The following is a 13,516-nucleotide window of genomic DNA, read 5'->3' as shown; positions in this document are numbered from 1 at the left end:
TCTGCATGAAATGGTATGGAAAGCAGATCTTTCTCCATTTTCTTAGCATCTCTGCTGCTGTGAGGCCCCAGACAGCTGTGTGCCACGCAGGGTCCCTGCAGGTACCCCCAGCTGCTGTGAGCCAGGGCAGCACAACCCCTCCTGTTCCCTGAGGACCAGGCAAGGTTATTATATAAAGACAAATAGATGTGTGTAAACAAGGCTTGCTTAAGTAACTCTACAGCTGCCAGTTTCTCTTGCTGGTCTTCTTTTCCTACTCCACCCCTCCAGAGCCTGACGTGATGGGTGTTCTGCATGGCTCTGTCCACGTTCCTCTCCCAGCCGGCTGAAGGCACATCAGCTCCAAGGAGCCCCTAGTTGAACCTTGCAGATGCTTTCAAGCAAATGAGGTGGTTAAACACCCGATGAAGTCAGACCTTGTGCCCAGCAGTGCTTGGGAAGCTGCTGGTTGTCGCGTCTGTAGGCAGGCACCCATCTCGGCACACCAAGGTCATGCTGGGGGATGCATCCCAAAGGAAAGCCACTGCCCTGCTGCAGCTGAGGGTCCTCAGCATCCCCAAACACCAAATGTTCCACATGATTTTTGCTTTCTCCAGTGTTTTTAGAGCCCTAATCCATGTGGGTGGCACAAATTCTTGTGCTATATGCCCATTCAGGTCGCCTGGCTTCAAGCCAGGGCTGAGATGCAATGAAACCCTAGGGGCACTAGATAATTTGAAATGGTTTTCACCCCCACAACTTTCTGGGGAAACTTGACCAGTTCAAATCAGGGCAGTACACAGGCACAGAGGGGAGCAAGCTACATGCAGGGTGAGGTACTGAAGGCAGGACAGAGAACCTCTAGTCTGTCGGAGGAGACGCCTGGATGTTCGCACAGCCAGTCCCTGGGTGTGTTTTGCATTTTACTCTTGTGCCACAGGGATCTGGCTGCGCACGTTCTATTTACACAGAGCTTAGTGCAGTGGCCTGAAGCAGGGACCATAAAACACAAACAGCAAACAGGGAGACTTGCCTGGCTCGGCACTCCATCAGCCAGCAGTGTGGGGTGTACTCAGCACTGCCTCCGAAGACGTGAAGATGCTGAGATCTGGGGCAGGGTGAGGACACGGTGGCGGGGTCAGCCCCAGAGAGACATTTGCAAGCTTCACCCACTTTGGGAGCTGGGGTACAAGGTGCAAAGGACAATTTTAGGGCTTTTAGCTTGTTAGGTGAGACATCTGTCATCAGCTGAAAAGCAGAATCTCACTCCAGTGAGATACAACACCTCTCAGCTCCAACAGAGCATCTACAGGCATCCTTGACCTCAGAAAATAGAGCCTGGCACAGCATGCTTGAAAAGTTTCCAACCTTTAACTTAAAAAGCAAAGGCAGGGCCTCCCTTTTTCATGTCCAGACGCAGAGAATTTATTCCAAGAGATTCCCATCCTGCAGGAGCATGGCCTGAGGGGACTGAGGGGACTGTAACATGCCACTCCATAACTCCATATACTATGTGGAAGTAGGTTGTGTCTTGTGTAAGAGTCCTTGGTACTTCCACAGGAGGGGAAAGTAAAATATGTAAAATAACCCCACGCAGGGCTGTTTTACATTAAGGCACCCTTGTCCATGAAATAAGAAAGCACTTAGACCCGGCCTTTCCCTGGTGAAGCCAAACCAGCACACTGAAACCCAGCTTAGCTTTTGAGGTTGGTTGTTTTTTCCTGTCTTCATGTTTTTCCTTTAATCTTTGTGCTGGATAATTATGACAACATTCCTCAGCATCTTTCCTGCTGCTTGTTGTGCTTATACAAGAGCCGGCTGCATTTGTTCCATGAAAACAACATCTGAAGCCGCGTTCTGTGGTTTCAAATAAAATTGTCCACAGCGCTGAGCCTTAAACTCGAGTTTGCCCGAAATCTGCATTAGTCTGGAAAATGCCCTTAAAAATAAGGGTTCCTCCTTAAGGGAACCAAATCCAGGCAGCGACTCAGCGGGGGAGCGCTCAAGTTTGCATTAAGGTTTTGATTGCCGGTGAGACTCGTGGGCTGGGGGGCACACGGCCGGCAGAGCGGTGGGTCGGGGTGCTGGCACTGCTGGCGAGGACAGTGTCCCCCTGCGAGGTCCCCCCCCGCTGGAGGAGGGGGGGGAGCCCGCGGGCCGCCCCCGGCTGCGCTGCGGGAGCCTTTACAAAACAGCCGGGCGGTTATGAAACGCGGGGACCGGCTGCCACACGTCGCAGCCCCGGCAGATGGCGGTGCCAGATCATTTTTCCCAATTTCCCACCTCCCGGGTTTTTTTCCCCACTCCCGGCGCTGCGCCCGGTGCCAGCCCCGCTGTGCTGCAGGCTGCGCACACGCTGCGCGCCCCGCGCTGGGGTAGCACTGCGGGAGGGGGGGCAGCGGGGTGTTGGAGTTCCCCCCCACCCCCGTAACTGCTTTTCGTATATTTTTGATAAATTTGAAGTCACAGCCAGTTGTGACAACTCAGCACAGCCCCAGGAGTCACCTTTGGCGCAGCTCATGCCCCCGCTCAGGATGCTCCATCCCACAGCAAGTGGCGGAGAGGGGACAGGGAGGACACATACTGCCGAACTGTAGGGGACTATGCAGAGCCAGGCAGCCAGAGCTCCTGGATTTCTTCCCAAACTCTTTCATAGTTTTGTACAAAACCTGCTCACACAGATCCCAGCTCCCCACCTCTTGCCTTTCCTTGGCTGTTTCCTTCTCGGGAGGGACAGATAGCACTGGGTAGGCACCATGACTAGGTGAATAAACAGCATTTCTTTCTCCTCGGAGCCCACAAACACCTTTATTTGGCTATAAGTGGCCCGGGCCTGCTCCAGCACATGCTGCCATATGCATCCCCACCTCCTCGGCATGCCCAGGGCGTACACGGCTCCAGCACGGGAAGGCTAATCTTCGTCCTCCTTCTCACCATCCTTGTCACTGCCCTGGTCCTGAGGCAGGAACAAAAAGAAAAGGGACAGCACATGAGGGGGTTGCTGGGTATTTCATGTCCCATCCCTCAGTACCTCTAGGTATTTGATAGCACCCATAGCCAGCACCCACATAGGGGTCTGTAGGTGCAAACCCCCTCGGGCTGGTGGGCAGCGGGGCAGCCAGGCACAGCACAGGGCTGGCAGTGCGGTTACCTCCTCTAAATCGCTGTCAGAGCTGCTGCTTGTGCTGTCCTTCCCATCTCCCTGCAGGGAGAAAGAGAGATGGACAAGCATCACCGGGGACCCTGCTGCCCTGCTGTTCTCAAGCCAGAGAGATGTCTGGTCTTGGGGGTATGTAGAGTCAGGCTTTGCACCAGTGGTGCTGCCCTGGACCCACATGTGCTCATGGCCCCACAGAGACCTCCAGAGCCAAGAGCAAGGATTCAGTGGTGTGTGCAGTGCAGACAGCATTGCTCTCCACAGCACTATCTCATTGAGGTTGAAATAGGAGGAAAAGGAGAGAGAACTAACTTGGAATACCAGAAGCAAAGAAAGTGCTCTCTCAGTGGAAAAGCCATGCACACAGCATGATTTCTAGGCTGTGGACAGCACAGCTCCATCTACCAGATGTGTGGGGTTGTCATGGGTCAGACATGGCTTCCCTTCACGGCCAGGATGTAAATCAGTTGGGCCCGGTGCCTTCTAACTCCCTACAAACCCTGTGCCAAGCATCTTTCTCCACCGGGCTCAGTGGCAAGCTGGGAGCTCTGCATCGTTCACATCCCCACCACCCATACTCACCTGTGGAGGTGGCCCAGCTCCATAGCTGCCTGCTTCCCCCTGGGACACCGATCGTCCCCGCAGGGGCTGGCCCCATCCTGCCACATGCTGGGTGCCCCACAGACACCACACAGCCAGCGGCACAGTTTGTCCAGGGTATCCCCAGCACAGCCCCTGGCATCAGATCAGGGGCTCACCCTGAGCACCACGGTGGGGACTTTGGGGCTGGAAACCCTCTGGCAAACAGTTCAGCAGATGTGCAGAAAATTCCATTATTTCCCTACCTTTTCTCCTTCCCCTTCCAGCTTCTTCTTGTCCTCTTTTTCTCCCTCGGTCTTTACCTTCTCCTCTTCTTCCTTCTCTTCTTCCTTGTCCTTTTGCTTCTCCTCTCTCTCCTTATCTTCTCGCCCAAACCCTACAACAAGGCACAAAGGGAGGTTCATCGCCAGCACATGCAAACCCGGTGGTTCCCCCTGGGTTCACACCAAATACTCACATTTCAGGATTGTCGACATTTCACTGAAGCCAAAGAGCTCTGGGGCACGAGACCGTCACACCTACAACACAGAGAGGACCTCAAGGAGCAACTGGAGAGTGGAGTAGGGTGAGCTTTTCAGGGATGAAAATGCCTCACTGCATCCCACCATGTGGTTTTCTCTTCTTCACGGGAGAAGAGGCCCTGTGTACTTTCTACCCCCCAAAACAGCAGGGAAAGAGGTAAAGCAGTCTGTGGCCTCCCCCCCCCAAAAAAAACCAAACCCCCAAACAAACAAAAAACAAAAATCCACACAAAACAAAAAAACCCAAAACAGAACACCACAAACCAACAAAAAAAACCCCAAAACACCAAAAGGACCAGACCTTGTGCCCACCAAGGCAGCACCCGCTGCCCTCCACCCAGGGAAGCAGCAGGGGGAGAGCGACAGAGGCAGTGAAATCTCAGGGCAAATGTGCAGGGAGATGCCTTAAACCCCCCGTGAGCAAGTGCAAATTACAGAAATATTTCAAATTGAGAATGAATCAATAGGCATTGGGGCTCCCAGGGAGCCCCAGCAGAAAGGAGACCTCCCCTGGGGACAGGGCAATGGCAGGGAGATGGAGATAGCAGAGAGCAGAAGAGAAGCTGAGAGCAACAGCAAGAAAACTCTGAGCATTGATTTGGCGCCTGAAAGGTGACATTAAAAGAAGAGAAAGATGACAGTTTGCTTTAAAAATAGTAGAACCAAAGTCTATTAAATAGCCCAGGCAGGTCAAACCCCCCTTCTCATACACAAATGGCAAGATGGGACAGAGGGAAGGCAGAAGGGGACGAGGGATCGGGTCCCTTCTGCTCACAGGGGGTCCTTCCCCTGCCGCAGTAGGTAATTAGGAAACAGTTTCTCTTCCAGCCACTGATGGAGGGAGGCAGAATATTAATGCTTTCTTTTAATGCTTTTTTAGCCACAAAATGACATCATCTGGTTGGTATTTGGGCTTTTAAAAGAGCTGATCGAAGCTTCTGAGCTGATAACATTGAATTGTATTTCCTAGACAGGCTTTAAAAGCCAGGAGATGCTGCAAGGAGCAGTGGGGTTTGGGGTGGCATCAGAGGAGAGGCAGGTTGGACGGGGAGGGCAGGAGTGTGTGAAGTGGCTGATAAAAGGTGTAATCAGTGCAAAGTTAAAATCTAATTAATAATGAACAGTAATCTAATTAATCTTCGTAATTAAGAAGGGCAACTATTAATTGAAAATAATTAAATTTTAATCTAAAATCATTACAAATAATCAAACGTTAACAAAAGAAAAGACAGCCCCTGGGAAGGTGCAGGAGAAAGTACAGCTGATGCCTGACCCCGGGTCCTGCTCACCAAAGCTGCTGTACAGCTCCACAGTTTGTGTCCAGCCCCAAATCCATGGGGGATGCCCCTGCCTCGTGCCTTCACTGGGGAAGTGTGAGCAGACAGGAAAGGCACAAGGTACACAGAGGTACGCAGAGGTGGACCTCATGCTTTGCACCAAGACACAGGTAACCGGAGCAAAGCGCAGCAGCCAGGGCTGGAAAAAGGTAGTGCTGCCCCAGTGCATGCTAAGAAATGCTACTGTGGGGGGTTAAAACCCTTCAGTTCCCCAGCGAACCACTAACCCTGTCCCTGGGGACCAGCCCAGCTGATTTCCAAGAGATGGGGTGGGCTCCCCTGCCCCAGGGCTCTGCCACACTCCTGTCCCCTCTCTGGGGGTGCCACCCAGCACCCTGCACAGCCCTCACCGTGGGTGGTGGCTCAGATGAGGGCTGCCAACACTCAGCTTTTTCCCATCTCAGACCAGCAGATCCTGTTTTGCCTGTTCCTTTGGAGCCTTGGCCACCCTGCATTTTGGGCAGGCAGGTTTCCCTGCCACAGATGAGCTGGTTCCCTAAAGCCCAGGCAGGCAAACCAGCAAAAACCAGCGGCCAGCTCTATGGTCCCTGCTGACAAGCTGCAATTTTCCTCCATGGCCAAGCAAAACACGAGATGCATGTGGCTCAGACCTCTGGCTGACAACACAAACCTGAGTATTTATACCCCATCAGATGCGATGGCCTGGATGGCCTTAATCCCGCCAGGCACAGCGGGCTTACATGTCCCAGGGTTTGTGCCTAGTCTCACCCAGGGGACTGAAGTCCTTCCTGCAAGGCTCCAGCACAACACCCGATTGCCGTCCCCAAAACCACATGGCTCATGCCCAAGAAAGCACGAGCTGCCCCAGGGATGCTTCTACTGCATCCTCTGCTCCACGCTGCCCTCTTGCTCCGCTTCTCCAGCCTGTAAGATTGATCTGTATAGACGTCTGTAAATCCCCTTGGTAACAAGAGGGAGACAGGCAAGTGCCTTACCTGGAGCTGAAAAAGGCAAGTGGCCTCCTCGATGCCTGGCTAGCAGCTACCAGGGATCTGGGTATTTGAGTGTTGCCGTCTCCTCCCCAGTCCCACTTTCAGAGCAGAAAAACTGGCTCTGCCACTCGCCGTGGACAGCACATGACACCGGGAACATGACCAGTCCCTTTTGTACTCTAAGAGGCATTGCCTCCAGCAGGGGCAGGAGCAGAAAGACCCTACGCAAGCAAGCCAGGGCAGCTCTGGAGGCTGCATACATCCACAGGGACCAGCCCTGGGACCAGGGAGGGCACTGGGGTTCAGCCTGGGAACATGCTATGGTCAGGATCCTGCTGGAAGTAGAGAAGAGAGGATTTGAGGGTGTCCTTAAAACCATGGTGAGAGGAACCTCCAGCAGGTCCTTGCTCCCCTCTTGGTGGGAGGTGCCAGGCAGCTCCAGGAGGTCCAGGCAAAGGCTGGAGCAGGCAGCTCTCAGCACTCCCAGCTCCGCACGACACTTGCTTGTCCTTGCTGCTGGCTTTCACGCCAACATATCATTAAGCAAATACCTGTCAGCAGAGAGCAGTTACCAGCAGGTCTAAACACTTGCATAATGTGCTTCCCCTCTAATGCAATGCCCTCGTTTTAATAGTACCAATACGGGATAATAACAGTAACAATGTCAGGAAGGGCTTGTGTACGTGAAAGCTGATTTGTCTTCTCCACCTAGGTATTGCCTTTCCCGCAAGATTTTCCCCATTTAAAGCTTTCAACTCTGCAACAACGTTGCTCCCGCAGTCATTTGACTTTAATTTACAGTAATGGCAAGACACCTGGAGCCCCTTCCCACCAACCCAGACTAATCCTGGGTAACTTATGCAAGAAGCAAGCAGCTGTACAGAAGTCTCTTACCCCAAAAACCTGGCCACGTCTGCCCCAGGCCTCCTCCACCAGGGCCTGCACCGGCCCCAAATGCAAAGCGTGAATCCCCTTGGCAAGTTTAGATCAGAAATAAGGGATGGAGTTTAATGGCAAGGGTGGATAAACTCCGGAGCAGCTCAGAAAAGCCGATGGCATCCCTGCTGCTGCCAATTTTACAATCCATAGCTGTACTGCTTTCCAATAGAGATGTTTCAGCTCGTACACAAATCATTCGGCGAACTCGGGGCAGCCAGCACTCAGTCTTAGGGTAAACGATGGCAGCAATGCCACCTGTCCCAGTGTGACACAGCCACCAGGTCAACGCAGCCAGGTAACTCGAGGTACAGCGCGGGAGCTCAGCGGAGATGTGCACAGGGAGCACAGTGCAGAACCCTGGAACAGATCCAGGGAGGCTGTTTGGTGTCAGGACTGGCTGGCATCCAGCCCCGCTCCTCTGAGCAGCTCCTGCCACCTTAGGAGGATCCTCCCTCACAAACACCACGCTCAACCTTATTTTTAACTGGTGACCTCACTGCTCGCTCCCTGCCAGCCCCCAGCCAGGCTCTCAGTGCTCTGATGCAAGGGACCTAAGCCTGCAGCATTCTCCAGTTAGAGCAGCCCAGGGAACAGCCCTGCCATCACTCCCTGGACACAAAGCATCACCCCAGGGAACCTGCTCATCAGAGACTGCCCCGACCATCAGGCCAGGCTGCAGCCACCAGCACCTTACAGCACAGGGGTGGCTGCCACCAGCCAGCAGGACAGCAGAGCGGCAACCGCAGCCACAGCTAGGTGTCAGCCCACAAACCACACAGGCTCTGCTCTCACCCTGCAGCAGGCACAAAGCCGCCCTTAAAGGAAGGAAAGCAACCCGCAGCCAGCGCCCGAAACATCAGCACACAGCCACCTCCGAGCTGTCAAAGCACAGAGCTGCGAGGGACAAGCGAAGCTCACAGGAAACCTTCACTAGCACGTTACTGGCCACTCATGCCCTCTGTTTCTGTGCCAAGGAGCCTTTGGCTACAGACGACCAATCTCTGCTTAAATCACATCATCATAGACCACTGTTTATTTAGGATCCAGCGTGCACACCTGGGAAAGAAATGCTGGAGCTCCCCTCCCTGCCTCTGAGTCAGGCCATTTAATGTGTGCTGCAGGTGACCCGGGACTGCTGTCCCCTTGGTCAGGGCAACCAGTGGCAATGTAACTGCTGCTGTTTCCACATGAGGAAAACTGCTCATCCCACCTGTGTCAAGAGGTTTCACTGCTACTGAACATGTGTGCTTTAATTATGAGAAATAAGTCCCTGGGAAGCTGGTTGGGCAAGGGCTGGGAGCAAGTCCCAAAGCCCATCAGGAAGACCAAGCCCTTTTTATGTTTTCAACCTTTCCACAGCAGCTGCCAGGAAGCAGTTTTTACAGCTGCAAGTAGAAGAATCCCTCCCAAGGAAAGAAAATAATTGTGGAAGGCTTTCCCCGGTCTGCCCCCCCGCCCCCCCCCCCAAGTCACTGCCAGCATCTTAGCTAACTCTTATCTATTCTCAGCCACCTCTTGCCTCTCCAAACGCTACCAGAAGTACTCAAATTACTGCCAGCTCTCATTAGGTTCATGCACAAGGCAAGGCTGAGCAAGACCTCCACACAGCTGGATGCTGAATTCTGATGAATCCTTTGGGTAGGAAGATTTCAGCAACTGTGGAACTTTTTGTTGGCTATCTATTGTAGTGCTTGCCCTGGCACACAAGTGAAGCTGCTGCATGTTTGATTACTGGCTGCTGCAACAAAATCCAGGTGGGCGTATGACTGAAAGAATTACTGTCTGCAACTTCAAAAAAAAAATCACCTCATTTTCTTTAATTATTAAATTACACTAAAGCACTGCAGGTCAGTGGAATTTATCTGCAAGAAAAGCAGCTGCTGCTTCATAAAACACTGTTACCTTTATTTCTCCTAACATTTCTGTAAAATTTGGCTTTGCAGCAGGAACAAAGCTGCCATTTTGCACTGATGCAGGAACTGGGAGCTCAGCTGTGGGAGCTCTCAGTCCCCAGCCTGGGTTCAGAGCCCTCTCTGCTATGAGACAGTACCTTATGATGTGAAAAGCCCTAGCTGGCCGGGCCCCAGAGCAGCATCCAGCCTTGCCCCACAAGCCACAGTGAGGGCTGAGAAGATACAAAAGACAGCTCTTCCTTCTCATTTCATTTGTGCCCACTGTTATCTTGATAGCTTTTAACTGTAACGGTTGTCAAAACAAATCCTTTCTTTAATAATGCTATCAACCAAAAGAAGAAATAAAATACAGAGTTTATTGTAGTGCAGATTTTTTTTTACCCCAGACACACCCCTTTCAAGTCTAGTTTTCTTTAAGATGCAAAAAAAAGGCTCTCCCTTTAGAGATCTGATCAGTCTAACCATGACCAAGGTAAGGCTTTTTCCATATATATAAAATCAGAGGAGCATTAACCAAAAGATATTCTAATAATAAAAACACTTCTCTACTGCACAAATAGAGCAGAGGAATGTTAAACCTTCAGTACAGCAGAAATGTGCAAGACCTGCTAAAAAACCCAGAGGATTTTCCAAATGGGATTTGAGCATCATTGTTACCAATGAGCAAGTACAGATGCAGGTGTGACACTCAGTCACCTCTGGTTAGCTATTCTGAACTTCTTGAAGAGATCCATTTTGGCTGTGCATTTCTGCTCTTGTGATTCCCACAGAGGCTGCTCCCTCCCAATGGGCAGGCTCAAAAGATAGAAATTGCAGAAAGGAACAAAGCAGGGAACTTTCACAGCACAAAGAAACAGATACTATACGTGGAGCAGCTTCTGAGACAAATCAGAACTCCCGCTAACAGAACCAAATTGCTTCCTCTCCCCCTACATTAATATACCTTCCAAGAAGGAGCATCGCTTTATAACGTTTTTTACACAGGAAGAGGAGAAAAGCAGTAATTCGAGTTTGTGAACAGTCTGTGGCCGATACGTCAAGCTGCATTGAAGAAGGGGAATCCTCCTGCTAAATTCTCTCATTAAATTGCCCAAACACAAATCAATCCCTTTTAGCCAGTTCTCATTTATTGCTATAAAGCGAAGTACCCACATTCTTCGGGCCCAATCAGCATTTTCCCAGCTCACGCTGGAGCAAGCACTCTGCAAAAGAATGAGAAACAGCACCGTAGTGAGAGTCCCCACCGCGCATCCCTGAGTCATTAACAGACACTTTCAGGAAGCCAGGGCTTCTCTTCAGCAACAACGGCTTGATCAGGAATCCTCTCTGCTCTATGCTTTCCAGCCTAGGAACTGCAAAGTTCATCATCATAAATATCGGCCTTCTCTCGCGCTTCCCACCCAGTACTCACTTCAACACCAACACAGAGCTATCGGGAACCTAATTATGCCTTTCTGACTTTAAAATCACACCATGATTTTAGCTAACTCTTTAACTAGCCAGCTGCTACTCTATTCTCCAGCACTGGAGAAGCTCTCTGGACTGTGAAGACAAAGAGCTTGTTAACACATACAGCAGAGGGATTTCAGTGAAAAGATACAGACAGTCTATGGAAACAGAGAAGCAATATGCACTTTAAGTCTGTCACGTTGTCCACCAGCCTGGACTATGCTAATCACATCTCTCAATGTGCTGTAAGAGCTGTCATTGCCATTCTGCATTTAATCACTGTTCTTGCAGCAGCAGTGATCAGAGTTAATCTTTCTCCCTTTAATAAGAGCCATTACATCATTCTCCAGCATGGATACTATGAAGTGGGAAGGTCAAAAAGTTCTTAATTAGAAGGATTCTTATTACTGTGATAGTTCCGTTCTAGCCTCAATAAGAGAGATCTGCAGTACAGGCAGCAAGAGCTGGAAGGCATCTTGGATATACGAAGCACTGTTTGAAGCCTATGAAAACAAAAATCAAAATACACACATGAATAAATATGCTACCAATCAGTTTTAGTAACCACATACCCATTTCAAACAGCATTAATTAATGCACATAAGAAACAGAAGCCCAGTGCTTGTCAAATTTTTAAGGATTCATTCTAGAAATCAATTTAATATTAAGTTTTTAAGGGGCTTTATGCCACTCAGCAAAAAAGCAACTGACTTAAAAACTGCCAAACAAGATCAGGTGCAATCCAAACGTAGGATACTGGTTTTGGTAACAGATGACAAGAATTTATTTCTAAGTGAGGCATAAGCATGCTGTGGCAGGAAGGAGAACATACCAACAGGAAACACCCGTTTCCTACCACACCTCAGAAGTTTACAAGCACTGAGAACCAACTTAACAGCTAGGAAGTGTTGGGACTCTGGCATGCTAATTTCTGAGCTTGTCTAATGTTTGACTTTGGACATCTAAATTCTAGAAATCCAGACTGTTGAATTTAATATGCATCTTCTGACTCATCGTAACTGTCAGCTGAGACCACGTAAAGCTCACTCTTCACCAAGTAACTCATCTCTTGTGCAAACCTACATTCATTTATTAGAACTTTTAAGTTATTAGATAAGTAAGCAGAATCTTAGATCATAGGTTAGAGAACTTGGCGTGCATAAGGATATTGAAGTGGAAAAACCCCAGCATATCTATTTTTTAAGTATTAGCTTTAAGTTTTAACTTCAGCATAACTGACCTCCAAAAACACTCCAGTGATTAAGGGATTAAGCACATCTGCTTTCTCTTTGACCTGCAGAGATCACACATATATTATCCTGATTGAAAATCTGATCACATTTCTTCAAGCAAGATAAAGCTAAATCCCCAGTAAGTTTAAAATTGCCATTTGCTCCCTTGAGTATAAGAAAAGTTAAGTCACCAGCTGCAGAGGACCTGCCTTGTAGCATGCAAATCAGAACAAAGTAACCCACATATGCCCAACGCAAATCGTATGTGAATATACACATTACATCTTCAAATGAACTGTGGACAACTGGACAATCTCTAAAGATAATGACAGAGTAACACCTGAGCGTTTTGGAAAATCCACAACAGGATCACAAACCTTATTTTCTTCCGTCTCCTTAGTACTGTCAGCACCAACTCCCACCCCCAGTCTGTGCTAGGCTGAACGCAGCAGGAGGCACTCAAAAGCTCAGCATACATTCAGCTGCCACAGTTAGGGGAACATTGGCCCAGAAGATCAGTTCACAGGGCAAAACATATATATATATATAAACATGCAAACACAAAAAGCACTTCGTGGTGAAGATCCCAAGGCTGTAATCAACTAACCACATCTCAACCCCAAGAACTATGGTGTAACCCTTACCCCTGCAGTTGTTAAGCACGTAGTAAACTCTTTAGAGAAAGTTGACAGTTCTTTACACAGCAGAATCGTCATTCTGTGGAATAAGAGTGGGAAAATCATGTAGTAAATACAGTCTACAAGGTAACTTCCTTTTAGCACTCCTGTAACACACAAATACCTTGTTTCCATGCATATACAGCTAAAGTAAACCAAAACTGATACAGAGCATATAAACAGTGTATGAAGATCCAGAGGTTCCCCAAATAAATTAGGGAGGGGAAAGATGGAAAAATAAAGCTGAAGATCTGAAACAGCATTCAGAGGTCAGACACATACATTCCAGAAGGAACAGTACTAACTTGCTTTTTTTTTTTTTGACTGACAAGTGTTAACTTCTGAAAGTATTGCATATTTCATACACTTGCAAGTATCTCCCAGCATAAAAGAAAATTCTCATGTCATGCATTATTAGTAAGACCAGTCTACTAATTAGTTGCAGCAATTTTACAGTATCATGTACCTAACATACTAAATGAATAACAGAGGTAATTAAGAATTACCTTTATACAACTGCTTTGTCATATTTTAAATGTGTATCTACTAACTAGCACAAGCTTAGGGCAAACCTTCTTGGCTATATAAAAGCTTTCAAGTAGGGTTTCCTCTTTTTTTAATCAAGAAATGTCTTTAAGCTGGAAAAAGAAACAGCTGAATTCTGCAGGAAGATAGTGATGCCACCCATTGCAACTTTGAACACATATGCAGAACTCAAGAGCCCTGCATCCCATGGATCCCAGAGTTATTAGACAGTTT

The 13,516-nt window shown here is 49.1% G+C and overlaps 1 protein-coding gene across 4 annotated transcripts in view; it reads right to left on the bottom strand.

Moving 5' to 3' along the window:
- Window positions 1-2,788: 2,788 nt before the first annotated feature.
- Window positions 2,789-13,516, bottom strand: part of FAM114A2 (family with sequence similarity 114 member A2) — an 18,413-nt gene continuing 7,685 nt past the window's right edge. For 2 of the 4 annotated variants that reach the window (XM_055811959.1, XM_027778826.2), the window contains exons 12-17: window positions 12,725-12,797; window positions 12,089-12,142; window positions 11,257-11,351; window positions 4,194-4,254; window positions 3,982-4,112; window positions 2,790-2,935 (exon numbers count right to left, since the gene is read on the bottom strand). In XM_055811959.1, coding sequence (XP_055667934.1) covers window positions 4,197-4,254; window positions 11,257-11,351; window positions 12,089-12,142; window positions 12,725-12,797 — 280 coding nt within the window. In that variant the 3' untranslated portion in view covers window positions 2,790-2,935; window positions 3,982-4,112; window positions 4,194-4,196. Of the gene's footprint in view, window positions 2,936-3,981; window positions 4,113-4,193; window positions 4,255-9,734; window positions 10,602-11,256; window positions 11,352-12,088; window positions 12,143-12,724; window positions 12,798-13,516 lie in introns of those variants that run through there. The other 2 variants (XM_055811956.1, XM_055811958.1) reach the window with 2 other exon arrangements.

This window comes from Falco peregrinus, chromosome 8 (genome assembly GCF_023634155.1).
Source record: "Falco peregrinus isolate bFalPer1 chromosome 8, bFalPer1.pri, whole genome shotgun sequence".
Taxonomy (NCBI): domain Eukaryota; kingdom Metazoa; phylum Chordata; class Aves; order Falconiformes; family Falconidae; genus Falco; species Falco peregrinus.
The sequence above is the reverse complement of the archived record's forward strand: the minus strand, read 5'-3'. Positions and strand labels throughout refer to the sequence as shown.